Raw genomic sequence first — 16216 nt, forward strand, 5'->3', positions numbered from 1 at the left:
GCTGGCAATTTAGACACCTAGCTACATACCCAACTATGTCCTTTTTCATTCGTCGCCACCAATAATGCTGCCTTAGGTCACGATACATCTTCGTAGCACCTGGATGAATAGAATACCGAGAACTGTGTGCTTTCTCTAGGATCTTTTTCCTTAGTCCATCCATATTAGGAACACATAGACGATCCTGGAGTCGCAGAACACCATCCTCTCCAATAGTAACTTCCTTGGCACCACCCCGTAGTACCGTTTCTCAAAGAACCATTAAGTGCGGATCATCATACTGTGAGCCTTGATCTGCTCATTTAGTGAAGATTGAGCTACAACACATGCAAGAACTCGGCCGGGCTCTGAAATATCCAGTCGCACAAGTCTGTTGGCCAATGACTGAATATCTAAAGCTAATGGCCTCTCCTCTGCTGAAATGAAAGCCAAACTACCCATACTCTCCGCCTTTCTACTCAAGGCATCTGCAACATACAAGATAGTAATATCATAATCTTTTAGTAACTCAAGACATCTGCGATGTCTCAGATTTAGGTCCCTTTGCTTGAACAGATGCTGCAAACTGCGATGATCAGTGTAAACTTCACAAGACACCCCATAAAGATAATGCCTCCAAATCTTTAAAGCGTGAACAATCGCAACTAACTCCAAATCATGTACCGGATAATTCTTCTCGTGGGGCTTCAATTGACGTGAAGCATATGCAGTAACTCGCCTTTCCTGCATTAATACACAAGCCAATGATTGAAGCGTCACAATACACTGTATACATCCCTGAACCGGAAGACAACACTAACACTGTGTTGTAGTCAATGCTGCCTTGAGCTTCTGAAAGCTCGCCTCACAATCATCAGACCATCAGAACAGAGCACCCTTCTGGGTTAATTTGGTCAAAGGTGCTGTAATAGATGAAAAACCTTCCACGAACCGACGATAATAACCTACTAAACCCAGAAAACTCCTAATCTAGGTCGCCGAAATAGGACGATGCCAGTTTTGAACTGCCTCAATCCTTTTGGGATCAACCTTAATACTGTCGCCCGATACAATATGCCCCAAAAATGCTACAGATTCTAGCCAGAACTCACATTTAGAGAACTTAGCATATAGCTTTTGTTCACGCAGCGTCTGAAGCACCACTCTCATATGCTGCTCGTGCTCCTCCTTACTGCGCGAGTAGATTAAGATGTCATCAATGAAGACAATTACAAACGAATCAATATATGGCCTGAATATCATGTTCATCAAATCCATAAACATTGTTAGGGCGTTAGTTAAACCAAAAAATATCACCAGAAACTCATAAAGACCATATCTAGTCCGAAAAGTAGTCTTCGGAACATCCGAATCTCGAATCTTCAACTGATGGTACCCCGACCTCAAGTCAATCTTAAAGAACACCCTAGCACCCTGCAGCTGGTCAAATAGTTCATCAATATGCAGCAGCGAGTACTTGTTATTAATAGTGACTTTGTTTAATTGGCGATAATCAATACACATCCGTATTGTTCCATCTTTCTTCTTCACAAATAATACCGGTGCACCCCAAGGAGATACACTCGGTCTGACGAACCCTTTGGCTAGTAACTCCTCAAGCTATTCTTTCAATTCTTTCGGAGCCATGCGATACGGTGGGATAGATATAGGCCGTGTATCTGGAGCTAAGTCAATACAGAAATCAATATCACGATCAGGTAGCATACCTGGACGATCTAAAGGAAATACATCGGAGAACTCCCGAACTACAGGCACTGAATTAATAGCCGGAGTCTCTGCAGTAGTATCCCAGACATAGGCTAGATAAGCTAAACAACCTTTTCAATCATGTGTTGAGCTTTCATAAAAGAAATAACCCGATTAAATGCACTAACAAACAAACCCTTCCACTCCAACCTACAATGTTGGAATAGTCAAGGTAATGGTCTTGGCATGACAATCTAGAATAGCATGATATGGAGATAACCAGTCCATGCCCAGAATAATTTCAAAATCGGTCATGTCAAGCAATAAGAGATCTGCTCTAGTTTCATAACCACAGAATGTAATAATACATGACCGGTAGATCTAATTCACAACAACAGAATCGCCCACAGGAGTGGACACATAAACATGAGTACTCAAGGACTCACGAGAAACACCCAGAAATTGAGCAAATAGAGAGGACACATATGCATATGTAGATCCTGGATCAAATAATACAGAGGCATCTTTTCCATAAACAAAAATAATACATGTAATCACGGCATCTGGTCTGGCCTCTACATCTGGTCTGGCCGAAAAATCATAGAATCGAGCTGGAGCGCCAACTGGCTGGCCTCCGCCTGGTTGACCTCCACCTCTAGGACGGCCCCTACCCACATGCTCTCCACCTCTTGGTGGTCGGACTACTAGTGGAGCAACTGGTACAGTAATCATAGGCTGCTGACCCTGCTACACTGGCTTATCCCGAAGCCTAGGGCAAAATCTTCGTATGTGATTGGGGTCCCCGCACTCATAACAACTCTTCGGTGCGATGGGCTGATGACTAAGAGTCTGGCCCTGGGGAACTGAATACCCACTGGGAGGACCCTAAATAGCTGGTGGGCAATAATAACTCTCTGGTATAACATTGAGATAGGGTCGTACTAGAAAACCTCGAGGAGGCGGTGGTGCTGGATATGGGGGCCTACTGGACTCCCCTCTCACAAACTGACCTCTGCCCCCATACGGAGCACCTCTAAACTCTCCGGAATACCTGAACCGCTTATCTCTCATAACCTGCTCTCGGCTCCGCTGACGTACACCCTCAATCCTGGGGGCTATCTCTATGACCAGCTCATAAGAAGTACCCATCTCAACCTCTTGAGCCATAGTGGCCTGAATGCCAGTATGTAAACCTGCAACAAACCTCTGCACTCTCTCCGCCTCAGTAGGGAGTATCATAAGTACATGGCGAGATAACTTAGAGAACCCCGCCTCATAATTGGTCCTTGACATATGACCCTGCTGGAGCTGCTCAAACTGAAACCGCAATTCTTCCCTCTGAGAGGGTGGAATATACCTGTCCAAGAAAATATGGGTAAATTTGTCTCAAGTCATGGGAGGAGAATCTACTGGTCTACCAAGAACATAAGACTACCACCATCTACTGGCTCTGCCCTCTAGCTGAAAAGTAACAAAGTCTATCCCATGAGACTCCAATATCCTTATGTTGTACAGTCTATCCTTGCACCGATCAATGAAATCCTGGGGATCCTCAAGTCGCTCACCCCCAAAGACAATAGGATGTAGTCTAGTTCATCTGTCCAATAGTTTCTGAGGATCAGCGGCTGCAGCTGGCCTGGGCTCAGGTGTAGCTGCTGCCATTGGCCGGGCTCCACCCACGGGTAGTGCATCCTGGGTCTAATATATAGCAGTTTCCTATCCATGAGCATGTGCGGTCGGAGTCTGTGCTCCCCCGCCCGCCTGAGATGTGGCTGGGTCTGCCGGAAATAAACCGGCCTGAGTCATAGTGTCCATGAACCGTAGCATATGACCCATGACATCCTGAAATCCCGGTGCAGATGTGAAATCCACCGGAGCTAGCTCTGCCACAGGCACCTCACCCTGTTCCTCAATAATGGGATTCTCTGCTAGACCTACTGGCGGCATAACTGGAATAGTCCTGGGACGTCCTCGCCCCCTACCACGGGCTGGAGCCCTCCCTCTCTAGCAACTAGAGGAGTAGCTCTTCCCTAGTCTGGAACCTCATTAAAGCGCGTTCTCACCATCTGTGAGAGAATAAGAGAAGGATATTTAGTACTACATTAATTGCACAATCGAATATGAAGAAAGGTAGTTTCCTAACACCCTATAGCCTCTCAAAGATAAGTATAGACGTCTCCATACCGATCCGCAAGACTCTATTAGGTCTGTTCATAACTTGTGAGACCTACGTGAACCTAGTGCTCTGATACCATGTTGTCACGACCTAATTTCACCTATAGGTCATGATGGCGCCCAACACTACAGCTAGGCAAGCCAACAAATAAATTAAACATATGTCAATTATTCTTAGAAAGATTTTCTAAGAAATTTTATTATTTTACCAGCAATATTAAGAAATTAGAAAAGATACTGATTAACTTAAATCCAAGAAACAATACAATTCCAAATTCTACCAATGTGTGTGCCAAGACCTGATATCACAAGTGTATGAGCATCTAGTAGATTATACAAAACTCCAAATACTATCTGAAATAAAAATAGATAGAATAAAAATGCAAGAAGAGGCACTCGTAGCTGCAGAATGACTCAGAAAGGCAGCTCACCACTACGCATCTGGATAACATGGATGTGCGATGATAGGTCCTCCACTAGTACCTGCCTCAGATCCTGCACAAAAAGTGCAGCAAATATAGCTGCAGAGGCACCCGTAGCTGCAGAACAGCTCAGAAAGGCAGCTCACCACTACGCATCTGGATAACGTGGATGTGCGTCATAGTATCCATGAACTGCAGCATACGACCCATGACATCCTGAAATTCCGGCGCAGATGTGAAATCCACCGGAGTTGGCTCTGCCACAGGCACCTCACCTTGTTCCTCAATAATGGAATTCTCTGCTAGACCCACTGGCGGCATAACTGGAACAGTCCTGGGACGTCCTCGCCCCCTACCATGGGCTGGAGCCCTCCCCAGCCTCTAGCAACTGGGGAAGTAGCTCTTCCCTGGTATGGAACCTCATTAGAGCACTCGTAGTTGCAAGAAGAGGCACTCGTAGCTGCAGAACGACTCAGAAAAGCAGCTCACCACTACGCCTCTGGATAACGTGGATGCGCGATGATAGGTCCTCCACCAGTTACTACCTCAAATCCTACACAAAAAGTGCAGCAAGTATAGCATGAGTACGTAAATAACGTGTACCCAGTAAGTATCAAGCCTAATCTCGAAGTGGCAGAGACGAGATGACCGACTTTGACACTCACGAAGAGTTGATAATAATAAATAAAATAAAAATAGCAATATCTAGATCAACATGATTTATAGAATTTACAATGATTTTCTTTAACCAACAGAAATAATTAAATTCTTTCAAATGCAACAATTCTCAATATATATTAATTAAATTCCTTCAATTCCAATAAATTTTCAATTTATCAATTAGTCTCATTTACAGGAATAACAATAATTCCTTAACAACAAAGATAATTAATTCTTTAAATTTCAAAGATTTTTAATTTATCAATTAGCTTCACAAGCTGCAATAAACTATGAAAGTATCGTGTAATTATTATTATTAGGCACGATTTCTGCTGAGGTCGTATGACCCAATCCAGGGTGTCGTGTACATTGCCGAGGGACGTGCGACGCGATCCATAGATGCATCTATCCTGCCGAGGCATTCGGCCCACTTCACAAGAAAGGAGGACATTTTCTTATGTACCTCCGGAAGAAGAGTATATTTATAATAAGATAAATTCGGGAGAATGGACAATTTCTCTTAACAATTAATTAATCTAAAACAGAAAATTAAGCATATGAGATTTTCATCTTTTAATATCTTCCCTAACAATTCACAATATATATATCAAATAATTTAATTAAGTAAATAATACAATTTACACAAGTAATTCATGCTTTTGAGTCCTAAACTACCCGAACTTTAGCATTAATAGTAGTTACGCACGGACTCTCGTCACCTCGTACGTACGTAGCTCTCATAATTAACAACAATTATTAATTTAATCACCTATGGGGTAATTTCTCCCTCACAAGATTAGGCAAGAGACTTACCTCAACTTGCTCCGATTTAATCTACTAGTAAGCCTTTTCCTCGATTATCCAGCTTTGATTGGCTCGTATCTAACAAAAAATAATTCGATACTGTCACCAAAAATTATAGAATCAATTTCATAAGAAAATACTACATTTTCAATAATGATTCCGAAATTATTTAAAAATTCGCCAGTGGGGCCCACATCTCGGAATCCGGCGAACGTTATGAAATCCAATAATCCATTCAATTCGAGTCCAAACCATACTAGTTTCACTAAAATCCGACTCCGAATCGATACTGAAATCTCAAAAATTCGTTTCTATGAGATTTCTAATTTTTTTTTCAAAATTTCAATCTCAAAACACTAATTAAATGGTGAAAATAATGATATATTCGTGTATATTGACCAAATCCGAGTTAGAATCACTTACCTCAATGTCTTTCCTTGAAAATCTATTAAAAATCTTTTCTGCTCAAACTCCAATTTGTTAAAAATGGAGAATGGGATGAAATTCCCTCCTTTATAGTTCTGCCGAGGCAGCCTTCGGAACTGGGCCTCGATCGTGGCTTCGATCATACCCCTTGAGCCTGGGCCTCGATCATGGCCCTCAAGCCTGGGCCTCGGTCATGGCCTCAATCATGGCATTGAGCATGGGCCTCGATCATGGCCTCGATCATGGCATCGAGCCTGGGCCTCGGTCATGGCCTTGATCATGGCATCGAGCTTGGGCCTTCGATTGTGACCCTCGACCCTGCCTTCGATCATGACCCTCGATCGTGGCCTCGATCTTGGATCTCGATCCTGGGCCTCGATCTTGGGCTCGATCATGGGCCAGAATATCCAGCAGAAGAGAAAAATTGTAGCAACTGTTTTAAGTCCAACTTTTGATCCGTTAACCATCCGAAACTTACCCGAGGCCCTCAATACCTCAACTAAATATACCAACAAGTCCTAAAATATCATACAAACTTATTTGAAACCTTAAATCATATAAAACGACGATAAAACCATGAATCACATCCCAATTCAAGCTTAATGAACTTTGAAACTTTCAATTTCTACAAACGATGCCGGAACCTATCAAATCAAGTCTGATTGACCTCAAAGTTTGCACACAAGTCATAAATGACATAACGGAGCTGAAAAAAATTTCAGAACTAGATTCCGACCTCGATATCAAAAAGTCAACTTACTGGTCAAACTTCCAAGCTTAAATTCTTGTTTTAGCCATTTCAAGCCTAATTTAACTACGGACTTTCAAATAAAATTCCGAACACGCTCCTAAGTCCAAAATCATCATACGGAGCTATTGGAACCATCAAATCTTGATTCCGGGGTCGTTTTCTCAAAATGTTAACCGAAGTCAAACTTGGCCCTTTTAAGGCTAACTTAAGGAACCAAGTGTTCCGATTTCAACCCAAACACTTCCAAATCTCGAACCAACCATCCCCGCAAGTCATAAATCATTAAATGCATATATAAAAAGTTTTATTTTAGGGAACATGATTCTAAAAGTCAAAATGACCGGTTGGGTCATTACATAAGTATTTTCCTTAAATGCTTCCAAGTGTTTATCACGTTATGAAATTAGTTTTCATTTGAGTTTTGCAGTACTAACCACGTAAGAATCATCAAACATGTCAAAATCCACTTTTTTCGATTTCTTTTTGAACCATGTGGATATTGTTCATTCTAATATTTCACATGTGCATGAAGTCTTAAGGTGATTTATAAATTTTTTATTTTTGAATACAAACTATTTAATTATTGATGATGGATAACACATACATTATATTATACATTAAATATAATTTAATCATTTAAATAATAATGTTAAAATTAAGTGAAAAAAATTCTGTAACAGGAGCTCCTAATATTTAAAATTCAAAATAAAATAAAATTTTAACTTATATAATTTTTTTTCTCATTTAAATAGCATAATATAACTATGTAACTCCTTAATCTAATTCATATCCAAGAAGAAAAACTGACATTTTAATTTTAATTCCTTATTTGTCAAGATCTAATAACACTCATCAATATTAAATATAAACAAACTAAGTTGCACCCTATTTAACAATATATTTTTTTGAATTAGTGAGAATACTAAGGTATAATTTCTCATGTTTCCAATGATAAATCCAATCAAAGGTACTATATTATCAATTCAAATGGCATAAATGAGTTTGGATATACGGATGAACAAGAATACTTAAAATGAAAAAGTTTACAAAGAATACGTAAGAACTAATCTATCTATCTATACTATATTAAAAACACGAAGGCCCTTAGCTAAATGTCGTTCGTTATTTTTACCCTTTAAAAATTAATTTCACATTGGACAAATATGTAATTTAAGCTACTTTCTTAATATTTAGCACTTTAAAAGCAAGTAAAATTTTAATTATTACCTAATACTTAGGAATTCGAAATCAACTAAACAAGGATAAAATATATTAGGAAAAAAAAAGAGAATATAAAAAGTAAAAGGTAAGTTTCTTTTCAACCAAGGACAAATTTTTTTTTACAATTTTGGTGTAAATGTTTTTTGCCTATATTGTACAAGGAAAATTTTATGCAAGATCAATTTTGATCCTTTATTTTCTTTTCATACAATATTTCTTGGTTTGTTTAAATTATATTTTATTAAATTGTTTAAAAAATATAATTATTCATGTGTTAATTTTCTTAATATTTACTTATTTAGGATTTTAAAATTAATTTTATTAATCGAATATGTATTATTTGAACCATGTCAGAAGTCTTAATATATAAAACTTAAGATTAATTAAAATTTTAATCATCTTTTACAAATTCTTTCCTTAAGCAAATATTTAAATTTTGATATAAATTGCTATTTTTTAATAATTTGTTCTTCTTACATATAAATATATTTATTAATTGATGCACTATACACGTGCAATGTACGTACACTAAAACTAATTATCTCAATAGTGTCTGAGGCAATCTCTCGAGGAGTGAGATTGTGTTGGACAATAATCTTAAGTCCCAGCGTGATAACTAATATATTGAGCCCATTGTAGTTGTTAATCTAAGGACCCCAAGTAGCTGGAATGAACTTCAAGAATATTCAACCAAGGCTAGAAAATTAGAGGAAAATCTACACAGTGTAATCATACTCTAAAATAATAGTGGCGAATATATATTCTTTATTTATTTGGCTAGTGTCGGTATTATATTTCGCCGATCGGACCAAATATGTTAAAGAGCTCAAAATTAAAGAAGTTTAAGCATAGAAGGGCTATATATATACTAGTATCGGACATAAAGATCACTTTTAGTCCCAGCCGAAACTATTTATATCCGATAGCCGTAAAAGTGTTACAAAGCTTGTATATTTTTTGTATATAACATACGTAAATATATATGTATACAAAAAATTCATAATTTACTACACGTTATATTGATGCAACTTGCAACAATCCTTCTCCTTCCTCGGAGAAAGATTTTGAGCGGCTATACTTCAAAAATCTCAAGTACTTTCTAATTAACTACAGTCAGACCTCTCTATAACAACATATCTATATAACGGTCATTCACTAAAAGTCAAACTTTTGTCGGAACCGATTTTTATGTTATGTTATAATATATGTCATTTATAACAGCACTTCGCTATAACAACCAAAATATATTGAAACAAATGAGGCTGTTATAGAGATGTTTGACTGTAATTTAAAATTCTATGGGCTGGGTTTAAAAAATGGATAATTTGGGCTTAGGGCCCATCAAATTTGTCTATCCAAGGAGCCCAATTAGCTGTAATAAATTTGAAGAATTTCCGGTACTTCTCTCAGCATTCCTGTTTTCCATCTCAAAAAAACATCAATGGAACTCAAAAAATTCCTATCAATTCACATTTTATGTGTGTTAATTTTTGTGGGTTTCATTTACTATGTCACAATATTCATTTTCTTGGATGGTTGGTTGAGTTTACAGAGCTCAGTTGGCTCATTGCACGCTTTGATCTTCACTTTGGTGGCTTCCCTTTGTGTTTTCAGTTTCTTTGTTTGTGTTCTTAAAGACCCAGGTGGAGTTCCTTCTTCATATCTTCCTGATGTTGAAGATCACGAAGCTTCAGATCAAGAATCCAAAAGATCTGTAAGTCTTTAGTTTGATACTCCCTTTGTCCCATTTTATAGACTGTTGCTATTTGGATGTATACTTTTCTTTTCATTCATTTCCTGATAATTTTTTCGTTATACAAATTGTGCTGGTGTTCTAACATTTGTATGATGATTGAGAGAGTGTCATTACTAAAGAAAAAAAAGAAGGTAAATTTAGTGCTTTATTATGTTGCAGCTTACTGGTATCTTCTTACATCAAATGGTCTAAAGTTCTCAATTTGTCAGGGTATCTTTATGTTGCATGATTTTTTTGTTTTCAATTATGGTGATTGATGTTTGGTCCTTTCCATGTGTTATTTGTGTATACCATAATTTTATCCCCACGAGATAAGCTGCTTAGTGATAAGGACCCTTAGCCTCCAATTTTAAGGTTAAGCATTTGAGTTACCAAGGGAGCAAAGTGGGAAAAGGTCATTGTTTGGCTCCTGGATAGACAGGGTCTGAGTGGGGTTTAGGGTATCAAAAAATTATCGCCTCTAACGGCTATATCTTGAGGCAATGTCAGATATGATGCTGCATCACTAGAAAAAGATGTCACATTTGCAAGACCAAGCGTTTAGGATTAGAATGCCAGACAAGAAGGTGTTTTCTGCATAGCCAAGCTTTGCTTTGCTGGTGCTGAAATCCCAATAACATTAGACCTTTTGGACAATTTGGTGGGTGGTTACTACTCACACAATGTGCCAAGAACAAGGAAAGATTAGCGAAGAAGATGGCTTTATAGTAGTGGTGATCATGCATGTGTTTCTCAATTATGCCCCATGGCAAAAGTATTGAGTGTTTTTATGAGACCTCTTAACAGTATGGAGAGGAGGCAGGGTGTAAATGAGAGCAAAGAAATTGTGGTAAACAATGCCCATTTGCATAATGTGGTGTATGTGGCTGGAAATAATGCTTTGAAGATAAATGCATAGCACTACCTATTTTGAAGATAATTGTTTATATCTTCTGTTTCTTGGTGCAAAACAATTGGCTTGTATGTGTGAATATACAACCTAGCGTGAAAACAATAGTAGGAGATACTGAGGAGTTTCCCAAAACAGTGGTTTACACTAGGGTTCTGCATTGAGCCCTACTTATCTACCCTAGTTATGGATGAGCTAACCAACGAAATACAAGATGAGGTCCCATGGTGTATGCTATTTGCTAATGATATTGTGCTAATTGACGAAACTAGCGAGGGTGTCAACCGAAAGCTTGAGCAATGGAGAAACACTTTCGAGAGTAAGGGTTTTATGATAAGTAGAAGTAAGACTGAGTACATGCACTACAAGTTTAGTTAGCATGAGAAAACTGAAGTTGAGGTGAGACTAGATGGAATTGTGGTGCCAAAATGCAAACAATTTAGATATCTAGGCTCGTTAGTTCAAGAGAATGGAATGATAGATGAAGATGTTACTCATAGGACTATAACTGAATGGTTAATATGGAGAAGTACTAACAGGGGGTGTTATGTGACAGAAGGATGCCTACCAAAGTGAAAGGTAAGTTTTATAACAGCTATAAGACCGGCTATGTCATATGGTAGTGAATGTTGGGTTGTTAAAGTTTAACATATCCACAAGATGAGTGTTACAGAAATGCGAATTTTAACATGGATGTGTGATCACACAAGATTAGATAAGATAAAAAATGACCACATTTGATAGAAGGTGCAAGTAGCAGATATTCGCTTGAGATGATTTGGTCATGTCCTACGTCGACCAACAAATGCACCAATCCATATGTGTGAAACTACAGTGAAGAAAGGTATTAAAAGGGAACGAGGTAGACCTAAAATCACATGGAATGAAGTTATCTCGAAAGACCTACAAATCCTTGAAATTAGTGCAGATTTAGCTAAAGATAGGGCACAATGGAAGAGAAAAATCCATATAGGTGATACCTATTAGTTGGGAATAGGTTTTAGACTTGGTAGAGAATTTATATTATTATTATTATTATTATTATTATTATTATTATTATTATTATTATTATTATTACTATTATTTATATATAGATTTATCTTTTTTACTTGCACTTTTATTTTATTTTGGTAATGATGAGGATATAAGTTGAGCTAAATGACAGGAATGAGGATTCATATCACCGACTCTAACTGGTTTGGGACTGAGGCGTAGTTGTTGTTGTTGTGTATATACACAAAGCTATTTTCTATACACACACGAGTGAGAAATTTTGCTAACAAAAAGGTATTGGTCCTGCAAATCCTGCTAAAGAAGATACTTCATTTGTGCAGGAGTATGACATTTGTGTACTATGCGCTCACCTCTACATAGTGTTGTAGATTAAAGTAATAGAAGCCAGGTACTTTTATCTTTAATCTCAAGTAGGGAGGAAGCAAGGACAAGGCTATTCCATCGTATCTTGCTGAAGACATAATCTAGTCAATAAAGAGTCCCTTTTCTGATAGCTTATGATTTTAGATGAGGTGATCACTTAATTTTATTTGGTATTAGAGCAGGCAGAGGTCTTTAGTTCAAATTTCACCATCACCTTATAAAAAAATTCTACGTGTCTGGTTCAAGTAAGAGAATTAGGTCCACATGTGAAGGGGCATGTTAAGACATAATTAAATGGAGAAAAAGTGTTCCTTCTCTAATAGATAAGCTTTAAATGAGGTGGTTACGTAATTCAACATGATGTCATGTGTTAAAGTTTCATCAGTACTTTTCATGAAAAAAGTTACATGTTTGGCTCATGAAAAGTAAGAGAGCATGTTGAAGACATATTTAAGAAGTAAATAAGAGTGTTTTCTCTAATAGTTTAAACTTTTAGATGAGGTGGTCGGTCACTCAATTCAACATATTTTATGCATTATCAGTTGAATTATCAACCACCTCCTTTTTGTAATTACATTATGCATTGCTTGTTATTTTGTGCTGGAGCCAAAACTCTACTAACTAATGAACACACAGAAAAGATTGTCTGTACTATAATAGTATCTAATTATTGCATATAAACTCACCATCTAGACAATTGTTGACTTTCAGGGTTTGCTTAAGAAGCAATGCGACAAATGTTCAGCATACAAGCCTCCCCGAGCTCATCATTGTCGTGTCTGCAGAAGGTGTATTCTGAGGATGGTGTGTGCTCTCTCAGTTTTTTAATGATTCCAATTTTATTTGGTAAAAAATACATGTGCCTGCTCATTTACCATAATTTTTAACAGGATCACCATTGTGCCTGGATAAACAATTGTGTTGGTCATAGGAACTACAAAGCCTATGTAACTTTAGTGTTCTATGCAACTATTGCTTCAACCTATTCTTTGGTATGGTTAATTCACTCCTTACTATATGGCTTAAGCTATTTGCTCTTAATCTGCGTGATTATAATGTTTTGACGTTTTTCAGATTATATTGATTAGCAGTGCGCTTCATAAGGACTGGGATTTCGATGAAGTGACTCCTATCAAGCTATTTTACGTGAGTCAGTTATTTAATTTTACAATTCAACATGTTAGATGTCTAGGTGACTGGGTTTTGATCCTTTCTTTTCCTTAAATTTTGTGTGTGTGTGTGTGATGGTTTCTTTAAGTTTATTGATTGTCTGATTGACTAGTTGTTCATTAGAGTGTGTTTGGTATGATGGAAAATGTTTTCTCGACAAATGTTTCTTCAAGAAAAATGTTTCCAGTGTTTGGTTATAATGCTGTGAATTTCAGCACCTCATCTTCTAGGAATTAGGGCTCATTATATACCTTTCCGTCAGCCACATATGGCGTGATTCTTGACATTACCAAATTGTTATGTTAGACGTCCACCAATTAGATATATCCTGACTTAAAAATATTTCCATAAGATATTTTATTTTCAAGTGGACTTTGTGTTTCCTCCATCTGGTCCTTTCCTAATACGTATAGTTAGCTATTATTTTTTCTAACTAGGTGACTTCAAAATAATGCCTTGCAATGAGTTCACTAAATCATTTTTGCTTTCACTCTAGCTTTGCAGAAATCTGATATATTGTTCTTAAACAGATTGCAACTGGTGTTGTAATTATCGGCTTAAGCTTGACACTGGGAACTCTCCTGGGCTGGCATATCTACCTCACAATTCATAATATGACAACTATTGAGGTAATCACATTGCAGAAAACTCTAAAATCTATGGATTTCCCCTTTTTATTGTAATTGCTAAGCACAGACAATCTCTTTAGCAGTACTATGAGGGAAAGCGAGCGGCATGGTTGGCAAGTAAATCTGGCCTGAATTATCGTCACCTTTATGATGTTGGTGCTTGTAAAAATATTAGTCTGGTACGCTCTCTCTCCCTCCTCTCCCTCCCTCTCTCTTTCTCTCTCTCTCTCTCCATAATTTCTTATGAAAATGCACTGTCTGTTGGCCTATTAATTCTTAACAGGTATTAGGTCCAAATATGTTAAAATGGTTATGCCCCACTGCGGTATCCCATATAAAAGATGGACTCAGCTTCCCCACTTCACGTGAATACTCATAATGCGTTCTCGATCAGAAAACTTTCAGCAGCAAGTGTAAATCTTAGTCCAAGGTCATTACTTCAGAGGTCTACCTGTATCTACTTCCTCTTATTTTTGGAGCAAAACGTTGAAAATCGAAGCAACTAACAACAGCAGATTCAGATGTCACTATGAATTACAAGAATATTTGCAGTTTCAACCTTGGTATGTATTGCCATCGACACACAGTAATCAACTTAGACATCATCAAATGGCATGTCGGTCAACTGCTGCATCATTCAAAACTTTCGGTATATGTTTGTCTGTTAAAGAAATGCAAGAAGTGAACTTTCAGTATACGTTTATCTGTTAAAGGAATGCAAGAAGCGAGATTGTTGTACAGGAACTTATGGTCATTTTGTTACTACATTTGTTAACTTTATCCCCTGTATTCTTTTGGTGGGATACCATGTTGCATGTTAATATTGTCTTTTTTGAACGAGGTAGTGAATTAGATTATGGTTGCTGGCATCTCTTGGGAACCTGTCCAAAGGTATAGTCAAATCATCTAAAGCTTGCAATAGTTTAGTGTTCATGTAAACAAGATGAGAGAGTTGAATTGTTGCACACTGGTATAGGGACTAAGGATAAGATGGAAGTTTTGCAACACTTCTGCTGCAACCATCTTCCTTTTTGCTTGAACTGGTGTGTGACATTGATTTGTTCTTAAAGCAGATTTCCTTGCTCATTATTACAGAAGTGCTTTCGGGCTTTTGACATAGATATTGCCAGTGCACAACTCTACAAGATTGCCCTGGTTAGGCAGCTTGAGTTGATGTTGTTATTACTCTCTTGGAATCGATGCGGATCTGGTGAAAAATAAGCCACATGGAAGAAAAAAGAACCTATATAAGTGATATCAATTAGTGAGGATTAAGTTTCAGTCGTGTTAGTATGTTTACTTTAGGTTCCAATATTTGCTAAGTCTTCTTGTATGGTTAGGATTTAATCAACAACAACATACTCAATATAATCTCACAAGTGGGGTCTGGGGAGGGTAGTATGTATGCAAACCTTACCCCTACCTCGTGGAGGCAGAGAGGTCGCTTCCGAAGACCCTCAGCTCAAGGACAAAAAGAAAAGGAGCAGTAGCAATAAGCAGTAACAACATTAATATATAAATATCAACGATATAGTAAAATAATTGATGCAAAAGAAATAACACGTAAGAATATAGCTCTACGGAAAGGAAAAAGGAAAAAAAGACTATAAGACTAATACTAATTTAATATCAGTAGAAATTAGTAGAGAACATTTAATGTTAGAGAAACTAATTTTCTTTTATGATATTGGACTGAGATAGGTTTAAATGGAGTGACTGGCATGGAGAATTAGACTATTAGAGCCCATGTAGTTGAGCTCAACTTGCTTAGAATTGTGCCGTAACTATTGTTATTGTTGAGGAGTTAAGAACATGCGACATATGGTGTTGCCAATATTGTAGGTGGAACAAAAAATTAATTTAACCATTTGGATATAATAATATACATACATACATAATATTCTAAGACATTAAAATCTTAATTCAAAAAATTAGCAGACATATTATATAAGTTACAATCGGATACTTAAAACAAAAATCAAGAACTATATTTCGTTTTTGCACTGCACGGACCTTCCGCTTCACAAGCGCTATTATTCTTCTTCTTTCTTCTTCTTCCTCCTCCTCTCCTTCCTTCACACTTCTTAGGCTACTCCAAACATATTGCAAAATATAGAAAACGAGCTAAGTTGGCAGTTGGTTTGGCAGAGTTCGTTACAAGCAGAGCTGATGTGGTAGAGTTAGTTAGAATAAATCAGTGTTAGTTACACAGTTAGTTAAAATTAGTTGGAGGCACTCAGGAGTTACATA

The 16216-nt window shown here is 37.4% G+C and overlaps 1 protein-coding gene across 1 annotated transcript; it reads left to right on the plus strand.

The window, feature by feature from the left end:
• The first annotated feature begins 9549 nt into the window (after positions 1-9549).
• LOC104112971 (probable protein S-acyltransferase 15) lies at positions 9550-14746 on the plus strand. Its single transcript, XM_009623023.4, has 7 exons — positions 9550-9859; positions 12879-12971; positions 13058-13159; positions 13242-13313; positions 13868-13966; positions 14050-14145; positions 14250-14746. Exons 1-7 carry the CDS (start codon positions 9587-9589, stop codon positions 14343-14345), a joined length of 831 nt encoding a protein of 276 aa, XP_009621318.1. The 5' UTR covers positions 9550-9586; the 3' UTR covers positions 14346-14746.
• Positions 14747-16216: the final 1470 nt, after the last annotated feature.

The sequence above is a fragment of the Nicotiana tomentosiformis genome, chromosome 5 (genome assembly GCF_000390325.3).
Source record: "Nicotiana tomentosiformis chromosome 5, ASM39032v3, whole genome shotgun sequence".
NCBI lineage: Eukaryota > Viridiplantae > Streptophyta > Magnoliopsida > Solanales > Solanaceae > Nicotiana > Nicotiana tomentosiformis.